Genomic DNA, 17,751 nt, shown 5'->3' on the forward strand with positions numbered 1-17,751 from the left:
TTTTTATGTCCACCTGTCTGGCACGCTACTAGTCAATATCATGCTGCCATGATGCTGGGCCTATTTATACCTGGGGGCCTGGAGCTCCATCCACCCCATTGTTAATCTAGCCCTACGGCCCTGACCAATTTAGTGCCCTAGACAAGATTTTGTCTTGGGCCCCGCCCACCAATATGGGAGCTTTTGTGCACACTGAAGGTGCTCTCCTTCCCCTATTGTGTTGTGCTCATTCCCCTTTTGTGTCTCTCCAGCCCCAGCCCAAATACCCTCATCCCCCCCTTGTCTCCCCATCCCACACACCCTCATCCCCCCTCTTGTGTTTCTCCATCCAACACACCCTCATCCCCCCTTGTGTCTCCCCATCCCACACACCCTCATCCCCCCCTTTTGTCTCCCCATCCCACATGCCCTCATCTCCCCATCCCACACACCCTCATCCCCCCTCGTGTTTCCCCATCCAACACACCCTCATCCCCCCCTTGTGTCTCCCCATCCCACACACCCTCATCCCCCTCTTGTGTCTCCCCATCCCACACACCCTCACCCCCCCTCTTGTGTCTCCCCATCCCACACACCCTCATTCCCCCCTCTTGTGTCTACCCATCCCACACACCCTCATCTCCCCCCTTGTCTCCCCATCCCACACACCCTCATCCCCCCCTTGTGTCTAACCATCCCACACACCCTCATCCCCCCTTGTGGCTCCCCATCCCACACACTCTCTCATCACCCCTCTTGTTTCCCCATCCCACACACCCTCATCCCCCTCTTGTGTCTCCCCATCCCACATACCCTCATCCCCCCCTTGTGGCTCCCCATCCCACACACCCTCATCCCCCCCTTGTGTCTCCCCATCCCACATACCCTCATCCCCCCCTTGTGGCTCCCCATCCCACACACCCTCATCCCCCCCTTGTGGCTCCCCATCCCACACACCCTCATCCCCCTCTTGTGTCTCCCCATCCCACATACCCTCATCCCCCCCTTGTGGCTCCCCATACCACATACTCTTATCCCCCCTCTTGTGTCTCCCCATCCCACACACCGTCAGCCCCTTCTTGTGTCTCTCCATCCCACACACCCTCATCCCCCCCTTGTCTCCCCATCCCACATACCCTCATCCCCCCTTGTGTCTCCCCATCCCACACACTCTCATCCCCCCTCTTGTGTCTCCCCATCCCACACACCCTCATCCCCACCTTGTGTCTCCCCAGCCCACAAAACCTCATCCCTCCTCGTTTCTCTCCAGCCCACACAAGTGTCTCTCCAGCACCAGCTCCAGAATATTATTAAAATAGTGCACATTATTATATATACTACCTGAATGAATCCCTGCAGACTCCGGGCCCAGCACGCACAAGTGTCTCTCCACCACACTTACCTTCTTTGATGTCTGAATTTGTAGAACTTAGCGAACGTGTTCGACCCAGACCAAGTTGCCGCTCGGCAAAGTTGTAACGCTGAGACACCCCGGGCAGCCGCCCAGAAAGACCCCACCTTACGAGTAGAGTGGGCTTTAACAGATTTTGGACACGGCAATCCTGCTGTAGAATACGCATGCTGGATAGTGAATCTAATCCAGCTAGATATAGTCTGCTTTGAAGCAGGACACCCAATTTTCTTGGGATCATACAGGACAAACAGAGAGTCCGATTTCCTGTAACGAGCAGTCTTCTTCACATAGATTTTCAAAGCCCGCACAACATCCAAAAACTTTGATGAAATTGAGGAGTCAGTAGCCACTGGCACGACAATAGGTTGGTTGATATGAAATGCCGACACAACCTTCGGAAGAAACTGCTGACGTGTTCTGAGCTCAGCTCTATCTTTGTGGAAGATCAAGTAAGGGCTTTTACAGGACAAAGCCCCCAATTCTTACACACGTCTAGCAGAAGCTAAGGTCAACAACGTGACAGCCTTCCATGTAAGAAATTTGACCTCAACCTCCTGTAGAGGCTGAAACCAGTCCGACTGGAGAAACTGCAACACCACGTTAAGGTCCCAAGGCGTCGTATGATGTACAAAGGGAGGTTGGATGTGCAGAACTCCCTTCAAAAAGGTCTGAACCTCAGGGAGAGCAGCCAATTGTTTCTGGAAGAAAATGGACAGGGCCGAAATCTGGACCTTCACATATCCCAATCGCAGGCCCATATCCATACCTGCTTGCAGGAAGAGGAGAAAACATCCCAGTTGAAACTCCACCGCAGGAAATTTTTGGGATTCACACCAAGAGACATATTTCTTCCAAATACGATGGTAATGTTTAGACGTTACCCCTTTCCTAGCCTGTATCAGGGTAGGAATGAACTCTTCGGAATGCCCTTACGAGCAAGTATCAGGCGCTCAACTTCCATGCCGTCAAACGGAGCTGCGGTAAGTCTTGATAGGTGAACGGCCCCTGCTGTAGCAGGTCCTCCCGAAGAGGAAGAGGCCTCGGCTCTTCCTGCAAGAGATTCAGAAGGTCCGCGTACCAAGCCCGCCTTGGCCAGTCTGGAGCAATGAGGATCGTTAGAACTCTTGGAATGAGTGGAAGTGGTGGAAACACGTACACCGATTGGAACACCCATGGAGACACCAGGGCGTCCACTGCCACTGCTTGTGGGTCCCTCGACCTGGAACAATAGCGTTGAAGCTTCTTGTTGAGATGAGAGGCCATCATGCCTATTTGGGGTAACCCCCAAAGGTCTGTTATTTCCTTGAACACCTCCAGATGGAGACCCCACTCCCCTGGATGGAGATCGTGTCTGCTGAGGAAGTCTGCTTCCCAGTTGTCCACTACCGTAATGAAGATTGCTGAGAACGCCAACGCGTGTCTTTCTGCCCAGAGGATGATTCTTGTTACCTCTGCCATTGCAGCTCTGCTCTTCGTTCTGCCCTGTCGGTTTATGTAAGCCACCGTCGTTACACTGTCCGACTGTACTTGAATGGCCTGATTTTTTAGAAGATGGGCTGCTTGAAGAAGACCGTTGTAGACGGCTCTTAGTTCCAGGAGGTTGATCGGCAGGCCGGCCTCCAGACTTGACCACCTACATTGGAAGGTTTCCTCCTGAGTGACTGCGCCCCAGCCCCAGAGGCTCACATCCGGGGTTAGAAGGACCCAGTCCTGAATCCCGAACCTGCGGCCCTCTAGAAGGTGAGGCAATTGGAGCCACCAGAGGAGTGAAATCCTGGCCTTTGGCGACAGACGAATTCTCCATTGCATGTGGAGATGAGATCCTGAACACTTGTCCAGGAGATCCAGTTGGAAGGCCCGAGCATGGAACCTCCCGTACTGGAGAGCCTCGTGAGAGGCCACCATCTTTCCCAAAAGGCGAATGCATTGATGAACCGACACCCAGGCTAGCTTCAGGACATCCCGGACCATTGTTTGTATCACCAACGCCTTTTCCTGCGGGAGAAACACCCTCTGCACTTCTGTGTCCAGGATCATCCCCAGAAAGGACAACCTCTGGGTTGGTTCCAAATGTGATTTTGGAAGGTTCAGAATCCAACCGTGGAGTCTGAGTAGTAGGGTTGTGAGAACAATGGACTGCAACAGCCTCTCCTTGGACGATGCCTTTATTAGCAGATCGCCCAGATATGGAATGATGTTCACCCCTTGTTTGCTGAGGAGAACCATCATCTCTGCCATCACCTTGGTGAACACCCTTGGTGCTGTTGAGAGGCCGAATGGCAGGGCCTGGAACTGGAAATGACTGTCCAGTAATGCGAAATGGAGATAAGCCTGATGCGGCAGCCAAATCGGAATGTGGAGGTACGCATCCTTGATATCCAGGGATACCAGGAATTCCCCCTCTTCCAAACCTGATATCACCACCCGGAGAGACTCCATTTTGAACTTGAACTCCTTTAGAAAGGGGTTCAGTGATTTTAGGTTCAGAATTGGCATGACTGAACCATCCGGTCTCGGTACCACGAAAAGGTTCGAATAGTAACCTGTGGTTTGCAGATGAGGAGGAACCGGCACAATGACCTGTGCCTCCACCAACTTCTGGACAGCCTCTTGTAGGACAGTTCTGTCTGCCAGTAGAACTGGCAAGCCTGATTTGAAAAATCGGTGAGGAGGGAGATTTTTAAATTCCTGCCTGTAACCCTGGGACACAATATCTATCACCCAGGGATCCAAGCCGGACGATACCCAGACGTGACTGAACTGTCTGAGTCTCGCTCACACTGGCCCCACCTCCAGGCCGCGCGGTCCACTGTCATGCGGAGGACTTTGGCGTACCTGAAACAGGCCTTTGTTCCTAGGAACCTGTGGCAGCAGGTTTCCTGGATTTAACTCTACCTCCCCTAAAGAAGGTATTGGACGGTTTGGCCTTTCTAGGCTTGTTAGGCCGAAAGGACTGTGATGCTGATGAAGAAAAGGACTTCTTCGGAACAGGTGCAGCTGAGGGAGGAAACGGAGACTTACCCGCTGTAGCCGTGGATATCCACGCATCCAAAGCTTCCCCAAAGAGAGCCTGACCTGTGTAGGGTAGGGACTCCACGCTTTTTACTGGATTCCGCGTCGGCTGACCACTGGCGCAGCCACAGTCCCCGACGAGCTGAAACAGACATGGAAGAGATTCCCGCAGCCATGGAACCCATGTCTTTCATGGATTCTACCATAAAACCTGCTGAATCGTGAATGGTACGCAAAAACAATTCAACATCACCCTTATCCATCGTATCCAAATCCTCAAGTAAGGTACCTGACCACTTTACTATACCTTTTACAATCCATGCACTAGCAATAGTGGGACGTAATATGGCCTCCGAAGCGGTTTACATTGATTTAAATGTATTATCAATTTTGTGATCAGCCGGCTCCTTTAAGGCGGTAGATCCCGGAACAGTCAAAACCACCTTTTTTGAGAGTCTGGACACAGATGCGTCAACAATTGGCGGGTTTTCACATTTTTTTTTCTATCCTCCTCAGGAAAAGGGAATGCCACCTGGACCCTTTTAGGGATCTGGATTTTTTTCTCAGGGTTTACCCATGCTTTCTCAAATATAGCATTTAATTCCTTTGACGCAGGGAAGGTTAGTGAGGCTTTCTTATTTTCAGTGAAAAAAGCCTCCTCAACCTGCTCAGGTGTGGTATCATTAATATTCAACACATCCCTGATAGCCTCTATCATCAATTGCACCCCCTTTGCAAGAGAGGAAGACCCCGCAACACATCCCCATTACCGTCTGTGGTGTCAGAATCGGTATCCGTGTCATCTTGCGTGACATGAACAAGCGCACGTTTGTGGTGGTATATAGCGGAGCGTCCTGAGGTACCAAAATTGGGCCATACTGCCATAGAGTTCTGTAATACCTGGGTTGTAGATTCATTACTTGCAACCCTGTCTGAAATCTGAGAAATCCAAGATTTGATAGAGGAAAACCACTCAGGTTCCCTTGCTGGAATCTGTGCTATCCTGATTACATGGAATGGGATCATCCTGGGAGGACATATCCTCTGCAGCATATGACACAGTGTCCCTGGACATAGCTAAAGGAGACCACCAAACACTCCACACACACACAGGGGAGGGCAGACAGAGTTTCCCCCCCAAGAATGGCAAGAGAGACACAGAGATTGGAGCCAACCCACACACAGCGCTTCTAACCAAAGCGAGACCCCTTTTTAGCGCTGACTGTGCACCTTAATAGGATATACAGTCGTATTGCAGCCTCCCCCCCCTTCTACAACCCCCTGGTACCGTTTACAGATAGATGGAGTTGCTGTGGAGGGACCTGTTTCTCCTGATCAGCGCTGTGCAGGCAGGAAAATGGTGCTGAACGCTGCTGGGTCTGCTCTGAGGAGAAGCTCTGCCCCCAAAATGGCGCTGTCTTCCCGCTCTTCATAGGATTATACTGGCCGGAGGATTGAGTGCTGGCTGAGATCCGGGGACCCTGACAGGCTTTTGGACCAGTGTAGGGTGTAGCGCTGGCTCAGGGCGCCCCTCACAGCGCCAGACCATGTACCGCTGAGCCTTCCGGAGTGCAGTTAATACTGCACTTCTACCCTGCTGCCGCCATCTTCACACCGACCCCCCGCATTCTAGGGGGTCGGTGCCTCACTCGCCACCGATTCTTCAGCTCTGTAACGGGGTGGCGGCATGCTGCTGGGGCGAGTGATCCCCTGCGGTGGGGAACGATCTGACCCCTCAGGAGCTCAGTGTCCTGTCAGCGGAGTTAGTGGCTCAGACGCCGCAGGGCTGACACTACTCCCCCCCCCTTAGTCCCACGCTGCAGGGAGGCTGTTGCCAGCAGCCTCCCTGTAAAATAAAAACTTCTAAAATAACATTTTACTAGAAAAGCTCTGGAGAGCTCCCCTAGCAGTGACCGGCTCCTCCAGGCACATTTTCTAAACTGAGTCTGGTAGGAGGGGTATAGAGGGAGGAGCCAGCCCACACTCTCAAACTCTTAAAGTGCCAATGACTCCTGGTGGACCCGTCTATACCCCATGGTACTAATGTGGACCCCAGCATCCCCTGGGACGTAAAAGAGCATTTAGCACTTGATGCATCACACATAGGCCCAGATTTATCAAGTCTTGGAGAGTGATAAATTGCACGGTGATAAAGTACTAACAAACCACCTCATAACTGCCATTTTACAGGCTGTGTTTGAAAAATGACAGTTACAGTATGAGCTGATTGGCTGATACTTTATCACAGTGCAATTTATCACTTTCCAAGGCTTGATAAATCTGGGCCACAGCAGCTGCTTATCGAATGACTGTGCATGCATATGCACCGCAATGCGCAGGCATGTCCAAAACAGCGACACGATGGTGCGGAAATTTAGATCGCAAGGTGTTCACAAGGTGATTGACAGGAAGCGGATGTTTGTGGGTGGTAACTGACCGTTTTCAGGGAGTGTCAGGAAAAATGCAGGCGTTCCCAAGCGTTTTCAGGGAGGGTGTGTGACGTCAGCTCCGGCCCCGATCAGCCTGTTTGTATGGCACTGTAGGAGTAAGTCCAGGGCTACGCACAGACTGAAAAAGTCATTTAGATGGTGAGTGAGTCGAGAATGGATTTGCAGCTGTCCGCTGTCTGGCGGAATTTTCGCACAGCGTACACATGCATTCGCACAATTGCACGGGATGGGTTTTCACTCTCCCATAGTCTTTTTGAAAAAAAAAACTATGTATTTATCAAGAGAGTAACAATTTCACTTCACATTTATTTATTTTTAAAGATTTTTAATAGGTTTTATTGGATTTTTTTCCCTACAATTTATTAATTTTATGAAATTGCATTAATAGTTATCAAACCCCTCTGACTCCACTTCTGAGGTATCCATGGGGTGCGCTGTTGTTTATTTCTCTCAAGAGGAAGCATCCATGACGCTGAAAGGAAACAGAGTTGACATTAGCCAGGGGAAAACTGCTGGTTACAAAAATTTAGCTGTGGACAAGGCTTAAATACTGGCAAAACATCCCGTTGTTTGTATGCCTCGCTCACTGCGCTCAGACTGGGGTCTCCGAGCTGAAGGCGACGATTTAATGACCTGTCTGTGAAGTCTCTTTTTACTTGTGTAATTATGGCACCACAGGAGCAAAAGTCTGAAAGTGTAACACAACCCTGTTCTGCTCTTTTGCCAGATGAATAGAAACCTACCGCTCGCTGTGAGAGTCCTAGTGTTTGTTTGCACAACGCTATTCACATACCACATTCCTACAGCTTGCAATACAAAGATTACCAGGAATATGCTCACATCATCACATTTACCAGTTTGGGTCGCAGGAAAAACGGTCATGAGCAGATACCATGAGGCGTGCATGTTCTACAACTGGGATGAATTATTGTTCTTGTCTCATGTGTCAAAGTTTTGAAGTCTGACAAAACTCCAGCAACTTAGAAAGTTCCCAGGAAGTGAGGAGTACACAAGAAAATTACTGTATAAGGTTAATGTATCAAGCCGTGAAAAGAGTGGAGAAGTGGACCAGTGGAGGAGTTGCCCATAGTACCCAATCATAATCTACCTATCATTTTATAGAATGTACTTGATAAATGCTACCTCGATGATGATTGGTAACTTCTTCACTAGTCAACTTGTCCACTCTTTTCACTGATTTATACATCAACTTCTATATCTGCATATATCACACAGAGGGGCTGATTTATCAATGAGTTTTATCATATGCAATGAGTTTTAAAACTTGTGTATGATATGTTGTTCCAGCCAATCAGCTCCCAACTGTCATGTATTTGAAATATGACAACTGGGAGCTGATTGGCTGGAGCACCACTTATCATACGCAACAAAATTTGAAAACTCATTGATAAATCAGCCCTATAATATTATTTAGCTTTGACTAAATGTTGACCATAGCTGCCTACTCTCCTGAAGTTCCTGTGAGACTCCTGAATTTAGGGGCATTCTCTCAGCTCCCAAGAGAGTGGGCAACCCTTCTGCATACTGCTGTTTCTTTGGTGAAGTGGTCGGTTAACATCAAGACGCGATTCGCCATGAATTGCATCATCATGGCCCTGCCTGCAACATAATGTCTTCAATCGCAACATTATGTCACTGGGGGAAGGACTGCAATTATGCAGTTTATGACACCAGGCTCCTGTCCCTCCCGCCTTGACCTCCCTCTCACCAGGATTCCCAGAGGCAACATCTGGAAAGAAATGAAGCATGTATATGACCTGTGGTTCACAGATACTTGTGTTTCACACTCCAATATAACTGCATAGTTTGACAGAAGCCTAGTACCGCTGGAGCACCTTGCTTCTATTTTGTTATTATTTTTTATTCTTCTTCTTCTTATTCTTATTATTACATTTTATTTATTTATCATAGATTAAGGAGGAATTTATGGCAGTTTGGGGGAACGGTAGAAAAACCTAGTACAACCCCCGGACATTAATGTATACAAGCGCCTTGAGTCCTGTTGGAGAAAGAGCGCTATATAAATAAAATTATTATTATTATTATTATTATACATTGGTCTTTTTATACATTGGATACTGTATGTAATACAGTATTAATATGTACGGGATCAGTATGTAAACCTAGCGGTCGGGATCCTGGCCGTCAGTATACCAACAGCGGGATCCCAACCACGGTTAAGCCGGCAGCGGCACGAGCGCTAGCAAGCCCCTTGCGGGATCGCTGCGGGCACGGTGGCTTGCTGCGGTTGCCACAGGATTTATTCTCCCTTATTCTCCCTCTATGGGTGTCCACGACCCCCGTAGAAGGAGGTAAGGCTGTGGCGCAGGGACTCCAGCGTCCGTATTTCCCCGCTAGTCCGGATTCCGACGTCTGTATTGTGACGTCTGGGATTCCAACTAGCGGTATGGTGATCTCTTCCCATATGTCACACTCTAGTCTTTAGTATAGGCTGTATCAAACATGTTTAACTAATATAAATATAATAAGTGGTCAGGTTAAAGATTATCCATCCAATAATAAATAAATACACAAACATAATAGAATCAGGGCTCAGATCCACACACACAGCAAACTTGGTAGAAGAAGCTGCTATCTCTGGGCATGTGCAGCAGATCTGCTCTGTTACTTAAACTGCATGTTGTGGCGACACCTCTAGTAATCGTATTATATACTATTGCTATCATAATTTGAACTGTTGGCTAAGAGGATGGGGGCTTCTGGATAACTGGAACCCCCCCCCCCACATGCATTTGCCTATGAAATCCTCTCCCCACAACCCCAAATAAAGAAGTAAACAGTATTGAAGTTAGAATATTAACATATCATAAGTGTTTACTTTGCACTAAGGAGTAAATTTACTAAGATAGGAGTTCTCTTTAAGATGGGATGTTGCCCATAGCAACCAATCAGATTTCAGGTATTATTTTCTAGAAGGTGCTAAATAAATGAGAACCTGATTGGTTGCTATGGGCAACATCCTATCTTAAAAAGAACCCCAATCTTAGTAAGTATACCCCTAAATGTTTAACCACTTAAGTGGTATGGCCAGAAATCTACCAGGGCCAGCTACACTGCCGGCGCTGGCCACCACAGAAGATGTCAGGGCTACGTCACTTCTTAATTCCCTGGGGACCACAGCACTGATTGCACATCACCGGGGAATCAACATAAACCATTACAGTGTTAAGCCCGCCTCCCAGACTCCTATTGGCCGGGGGGCGGGCTTAACTGTGTAATGGTTTATGCTGATTCCTGGATGCCGTAAGACGGTTGGGAATCAGCGCTGACGCTGGCGATCCCCGCACTCCCCCAACAACAACCCACTGCCCCAAATTTAAAAACACACCCTTGGAAGAGTGTTTTAATAAAAAAAATCCACTGGGGGTTTAAACTAGAAACAGTTACATAAAGCAGTCATTTTAGGTTTGATACAAGAGGTTTTGTACCATGAAGATTTTATGGTGCCTGAAACACAGGGGTAGTAACTGACTCAGCAAAAGTCACTTAAGTTTACACCAAAAGACAAGCCTGGCTTACATAGTAAAACAGTCGGAGTGCTAATGTTTTAGGTGAACTCATTCCATATGAACATGTACCATTTTTATGTAAAGGCTCTTACTGCTAAAATCAACAAGAGGCTAATGTCTCCTGTAGTAAAAAGGGGCTATATATATCGGTCATGCAGGCTCTGTACAATTTACCTACAATAAAATTTCCCTTTAATGAAGAAAGGAAAGAACATTAAGATTTACTACAGTGTACCACTGGGGAACTAAGGGCTTAGGACTGCTTAATACATTTGTGAACAATATTTTTTACCCTTACCTTCCCCCGTATTGGTTCATTGGGAGTTACCCGTGAATTGTATTGATGCGTGAAGGAGATCTGTTCCTGAAATAATTTCGGAAGGCGATCCTGGCCTTTGGGAGATGCAAGTGGAACTAAACAAAAAGTAAATATATCAACAGGTCAGAAAATAAACGCCTATGGCTATATATATATATAAATATGAATAAATGGCTGGTTATAATCAGATCATTTAGTAGAGGATCGTTGTATAGTGGTAACATTGGTGTTTGTTATAGCCAATTCTGTGGCTATGTTCTGTATCATATATAGAAACCACACGGGTTAGTCATGAGATCTGTTCATTAGTGATCAGACATTAATGATACCAGAATTTTTATAATTATGGGTGTCAAAATAAGATAGGGGTCTATTTATGAACTCATAGGTGTTCTTATAATTAATACCCAATTAATCAATTTATTATGTTCCTTATGCTTGTGAACCAGTTAGATTCTATACACATATGAATCTTCCCCATATTCGAATATCTGAATGTCAGACTCAAGCTGATGATATATGAGGTATGTGCCGTTCCATTGGATTAATCCCAATCTCTGCCTAATTGAACAAAAAGTGTCCTTTAATTAATAAAGGTTATTACACGTTTTTTAATTAGGTATGGTCCTCGCTGTATCAATCAAGTCCCATTGAAATATTGAAACGTTGTTCATACATCTTTGAATGACCTTTTATGTGCTGACAATATGTTCTGAAATGAAGAGGTATGTTTTTCACAACCTGTGCTTTTTGGTTCTCTTTTTTCCTCTTTCTTCATGTTATTTATTCTGTTTTCCTCCTCATGTTGCTATGTCATGTTCTTTTGATACCAATATGTCATGTTATATGTGAGTGTAAGATGCTTATTGCTATGTATTTGTTTTGACTTATTATTCTACAATTGTAGATTTTACCCCTGAAGAAGTCTTGGAACAAGACGAAACGCGTTGGGTTATTTATCTATCTATCATCTGATGTTACCTCCGAATCTACAATAAGGAGAAGGAGGAAATCGTAGTGATATATCTACGCTTTTTCCTCATCACTACAAACTGATTGTTCAAATTGTGCGACAAATGTAAATGTATCAACTCTGTATACTTATGAACATTTGTGTCGGGTTTATATGTTGTTTTAATAAATTTTTATGTTAGTATTTGTTATCTGACGTAATTTATCCGGAGAGTACTGTAAGGGTCCGTTTTTAGGTAGGGCGTTGATATAACTCCCTTGGCGCCATCTCCTCTATTTCGTTTCATATTTTCACACATTTAGTTCCTCCTAACAGGGAACTTAGAGGATACAGGCAGCCATATAATTAATTAATTTTAGTGTTTTATTTGAAATAGCGCAGTGGGAGAGTAATTCTTGTCATATATATATATATATATATATATATTAGATCATATTTGCAGGTGTTGTCAATATGAGTGTTGACATCTTAAACATGTACAGTAGGCACATATTTAACAACGAGTGATATTCTTGTTATCACTCGTTACGAATGTTTAACGGTGCCCCAACCATTCGGCTCCTAACTGTCGTCGGTTTGAAAAATGACAGGAGCTGATTGGCTGGAGCACAATTTAACATTCATAATACATGATAACAAGAATATCACTCGTTATTAAATCTGCCCCATAGCATGGTAAAATTCAGTGTCAGCATAATGACTATTGACTAAGGGGGATATCCAGTTATCCCCGGTAAAACATCGGGTCTGAAAAAGGTTTTTAGACTTTTGTCGCATATTTCACCGATTTATTTATTTTTACAGGCGATCCAGATTGATCGCCTGTAAAAAAAAAAAAAAACCTTTCTCCCGAAAACACACAGGTTCAGTGAAACCTGTGTGTTTCCGTGTGAAACAGCCCCGTTTTCAGACGAAAACGGGGCTGTTTCCGGAGATCCTGCTTCGCCTGCCGGAGGCAGGTGAAACAAAATCCCCGATAAGCTGCGGCACGCGCCGGCTTATCGGGGCTAATTAGACAGCCCCCTGCGGGACAATTAGCCCCGGTAAATTACCGGGGCTAATTGGATATCCCCCTAAATCCCATCTGAGAAAGTAAAGTGTAACTTTGCCTCTCCACAACCATCTGAGCTGCTGTGACTTCCGCCATGCCCAGTGGCCTCCAGGGAGGGGGTGGGTACAAAGTAACCAAGCCCATTTTGTTTAGGGTCCTAGTTCGAGACCCAGGCCTGCCAAGGTGGTTCAGCCACAACCCTGAAGATGGCGTGGCCATATACCCTGCTGCGGCCCCCCCCCCCATTCTGCGGTGAGGTGCTATATTTACAATGATCATGGCTATGCCCCCACACTCTGGCCACACCCTATATGTACTAGGAAACAAAATTTTTCATGGTGGCCTTAGCCCTATTCAGAAATCCACCAATGTAAACATAAGAAACTGCTATAGGGTTGTAAACAAGAACATAAAAAGCAGGAGGGAAGCGGACCCCATGTAGCTCCATTTAAATAAAGGATAATATTAATAATAACAATGATAATACTACGGATAACAGTTGTTTCCTGTGTGCCTTATAATTCATTTATATACAGTACAGGTAATTCATTAGTAGTCACTGACAAAACAAGTGAGCTGGACATTCGCAGAAATATGGCAGCCTTCCATGAGTAATTTAAAACAGCTGTTTACAGTTAAAGATCGACATGGTTAAAATGCTCTAACTAACATTACAACCATATCAGAATCATGCCGTCGCCAATCTTCCGTCGACATATAAACAGTTGACATACCTGTAATTTCCGTCACCGACTATACAAAGGAGGTTCAGTATACATTTACTACAACGTGATCCGTAATGTCTGTGCGCTAAGTTACTGTATACTCTTATTATTCAAAACAGAGATTTTAAATGCAGTACAAAACTGTATTATGACTCTAGCAAGGAAAGAAAACGCTATTTTAGCCAATAAAGAGACACCCACGTATCAGATGTCACATGAGAGTAAGTTTGGAAAGCAGATTTATAGCCCTTCTGCTTAGTCCCTGATTTTTAACCCATTCAATGCTGCTGAGAACAGCATGGGTTTATTAAGTTATAGGTGACATGTTCTTCAAGGCATATAAGACGTTAACGAGGAAAGTGTAGAATATTAACAGACAGCTGTGCAAATCATAAGATGGAAAACACACCATAAAAGTAATAACTGTACAGTAGCTGTGCTCAAGTTTTAAAGCTGGTTTTAATAATCATTATGCAAATGAGCTAATGATGTAGATTCTTGTATTTTACATGACTAAAAACAAAAAAAGATGTTTTTATGAAATGGGCCTAGTTAGTTCTGTATTGCCTTCACTACTGGTTATGTATTATATTATAGAACACTTTCTAGTTAGTTCTGTATTGCCTTCACTACTTGTTATGTATTATATTATAGAACACTTTCTAGTTAGTTCTGTATTGCCTTCACTACTGGTTATGTATTATATTATAGAACACTTTCTAGTTAGTTCTGTATTGCCTTCACTACTTGTTATGTATTATATTATAGAACACTTTCAAGCAATGTGACCACCGGGGGGGCGGGGTACGAACCAGCAAACAGGTACCGTCAGGGGTGGTTAGTGTTCTGTAAACAACGGGATCCGGTCTGAAGATCGACAGTATCTAGGTCGACAATGTTTAGGTCGACCACTATAGGTCGACAGTCACTAGGTCGACATGGATGGAAGGTCGACAGGGTTTCTAGGTCGACATGTGCCAGGTCGACAGGTCTAAAGGTCGACATGAGTTTTTCACATTTTTTTCTTTTTTTGAATTTTTTCATACTTAACGATCCACGTGAACTACGATTGGAGCGGTAATCTGTGCCGAGCGAAGCGAAGGCACCATGCTCGAAGCATCGCGAGCCATGCGAGAGCTACGCGGTGCACTAATTTGGGATCCCGGTCATTCTACGAAGAAAACGACACCAAAAGAAAAAAAAATCCTCATGTCGACCTTTAGATCTGTCGACCTAGCACATGTCGACCTAGAAACCCTGTCGACCTTCCATCCATGTCGACCTAGTGACTGTCGACCTATAGTGGTCGACCTAAACATTGTCGACCTAGATACTGTCGATTTGATGAACCACACCCGTAAACAACACCTATGAACTATACATGTGAATGTATAGTAGATATTAGGAGAAATGTAGGTAATAAATCACAGTAAGTACAGACTCATTTGGCCTAATACATGTTTGTATGCAATGGCCGATGTTCACGCAACTGAGCAATTATCATTTATCGTCAGGCTGCCCTTGACGCATGCGATCCTGATTAAATGACGATTTCATGGGAAAGTGATTGACAGGAATGGAATGTTTGAAGGTGTTAAATTGCCGTTTTCGGGGACATGTATCTGCCGTCAGCTGCGAGATTGAATGTACAAAAACATGGCGCCTGCATCGCTACTGCCATGTCCAGTCTACGTATAGCCATAAGCCATCTCTTAGACCCGATGTTCCTCGTTTCTGCGTATAGGCTGCTAATGTGTACGCAATTGCGACTAAGCTTGCGTTAACTCCAGTGGGCGTCTCTGGGCGGCAGCTTCACTTGCAAACATCAGCATCTGCGAAGCCGAGAAAATTGCACTTGCTAACGCATGTATGTACAAACATGAATTAGGCCCAATGGGGCAGATGTATTAAGCATGGAGAAGTGATAAAGCAGTGATAAGGGGGCAGATGTATTAAGCCTGGAGAAGGGATAAAGAAGTGATAAAGCAGTGTTAAGTAGAAGGTGATAAGGCACCAGCCAATCATTACAGGTTTTAAAAATTACAGTTAGGAGCTGATTGTCTGGTGTGTTATCACCTTCCACTTTATCACTGCTTTCTCACTTCTTTATCCCTTCTCCAGGCTTAATACAACTGCCCCAAAGAGTGGTAAGTGGAAGGTGATAAAACACCAGCCAATCAGCTCCTAACTGTCATTTTTCAAACCTGTAATGATTGGCTGGTGCGTTATCATCTTCCACTTATCACTGCTTTATCACTTCTCCACGCTTAATACATCACTCTGCCCCATTGTATTTTTCTTTCATAGAAAGGTAAACTGAGTTTGATTATCTCACCTATTCCTTGTGGTGGTGGTGAGGATGGATTGTTACCGTGTCGTGTCTGGCGACCACAATAAGGCTGCTCGTAGAAGTCAGTCCTCTGGGTTGTCATCAGGTCATAGGGGGGCTTGTGTAGACTCACACTTGACTGCTCGGTGGGCCACCACTCTGACTTTAAGGAGCAAGAGTAAATATCTCAGAAACAAGTAGTAAAACCACCAAACTATCACACTGATTATATATACTCATTCAGTGTAACTGCTGGCTCATTTAATGGGATGCTTTCGCCAAAATAATGCATGTAACGTATATATATCAGAAATAACCATGCCATTTAAGGGTAATTCCACCTTACTAAAAAAATAAAAATAATGAAATATGTGCTTATTATGCATTCACGATTACAGGACTTTCTTCAGGCTGCTCCTATTCTGTGGAATGCCCTCCCATGCACAATAAGACTCTCCTCTAGTCTCCAAACCTTCAAGCGTTCCCTGAAAACTCAACTCTTCAGGCAAGCTTCAAATTCCGGAACCGCCCACATAACCTTCATAAATTTTCCTATCCAATTACATCCCCACTGTACAGTCCACATATATTCTCACATATGTTCTCTTTCTTCACTTTCCCTTCCTCCTGACCCTGGTTCATCATTGCTGGGTGATCATATCATACAGCCCACCAAGAACCTTTGCAATCTCGTGGACCATTATGCAATAGATAGCACCTATCCTTGTGTATCAATGCCTATTTCCCTAAAGATCGTAAGCTTGCGAGCATGGCGTTCCTACCCCTATGATGGTGTTTTATTACCCAGCCCACCAAGAACCTTTGTAATCTGGTAGATAGCACCTATTCTTGTGTATCAATGCCTATTTCCCTATAGATTGTAAGCTTGCACGCAGGGCCCCCTGCCTCTGTCTGTTATTACCCAATTTTGTTTGATCACTGTCGTTTCCATTTGTAAAGCGCAATGGAATGTGTTTCGCTATATAAAAAACTGTTAATAAATGATTATAATAATATTCACTAGATTCAGTTTGCTAATTATCTGACATTGCCAGGGGTCTCAGCTTACACAGAGAGTTACTGAATCTGGCCCTGGCTACACCTTCCGCCTGTCTTTTTCCAGGTGTGGTATGTTAGGTAGATAAGACTTAGGTCGACAGTGTCTAGGTCGACCACTATTGGTCGACAGTAAGTAGGTCGACATGGTTTCTAGGTCGACAGGGACACTAGGTCGACATTTACTAGGTCGACATGAGAAAAGGACGACATGAGTTTTTTAAAAACATGTTGGTGTTGTTTTCTCCATACAGTGAACGGGAACCCCAATTAGTGCAACGTGTCCCCTTGCATGGCTCGCCATGCTTTGGGCAAGGTGCTTTGCTCCACTACCGCTGTCCTTGGCACAGGTTACCGTTCCCAATTGTAGTCCACGTGGATCGTAAAGTATGACAAAGTTCTAAAAATTAAAAAAAATAGGATTTTAATTACCTACCGGTAAATCCTTTTCTCGTAGTCTGTAGAGGATACTGGGGATCCATTTAGTACCATGGGGTATAGACGGGTCCACTAGGAGCCATGGGCACTTTAAGAATTTGATAGTGTGGGCTGGCTCCTCCCTCTATGCCCCTCCTACCAGACTCAGTCGGACATACTTTGAGAGAAGGATATAAAAGGATAGTGGTGAGATCCCGAACCAGCACACACAAACAAGAGGAAAGCCAAGCTAACCAAACTTGAAAACAGGAACAGCAACAGCTGAACCAAACAACAATACTTAACCAAGTAACAGTGCAGGAAGTACGGAGCACTGGGCGGGCGCCCAGTATCCTCTACGGATTACGAGAAAAAGATCTACGGACTACGAGCCTGATCCAGCGTGCAAGGGACTGCTTTGAAGTAGGACACCCAATCTTATTGGGATCATAAAGTACAAACAGCGAGTCTGATT

The 17,751-nt window shown here is 45.3% G+C and overlaps 1 protein-coding gene and 1 long non-coding RNA gene across 3 annotated transcripts in view; one reads left to right on the forward strand and one right to left on the reverse strand.

Annotated features, from left to right (window-relative positions):
- Nucleotides 1–17,751, reverse strand: part of C4H2orf73 (chromosome 4 C2orf73 homolog) — a 44,880-nt gene that overhangs the window by 12,686 nt on the left and 14,443 nt on the right. For both annotated transcript variants that reach the window (XM_063918647.1, XM_063918646.1), the window contains exons 3-5: nucleotides 15,810–15,966; nucleotides 10,705–10,820; nucleotides 7,253–7,327 (exon numbers count right to left, since the gene is read on the reverse strand). In XM_063918647.1, the coding sequence (XP_063774717.1) occupies nucleotides 7,253–7,327; nucleotides 10,705–10,820; nucleotides 15,810–15,966 (348 nt within the window). The remainder of the gene's footprint in view (nucleotides 1–7,252; nucleotides 7,328–10,704; nucleotides 10,821–15,809; nucleotides 15,967–17,751) is intronic.
- LOC134910527 (uncharacterized) lies at nucleotides 11,102–11,792 on the forward strand. Its single transcript, XR_010176228.1, has 3 exons — nucleotides 11,102–11,249; nucleotides 11,345–11,450; nucleotides 11,633–11,792. It is a non-coding gene; the product is annotated as an uncharacterized LOC134910527 (long non-coding RNA).

The sequence above is a fragment of the Pseudophryne corroboree genome, chromosome 4, assembly GCF_028390025.1.
Source record: "Pseudophryne corroboree isolate aPseCor3 chromosome 4, aPseCor3.hap2, whole genome shotgun sequence".
NCBI lineage: Eukaryota > Metazoa > Chordata > Amphibia > Anura > Myobatrachidae > Pseudophryne > Pseudophryne corroboree.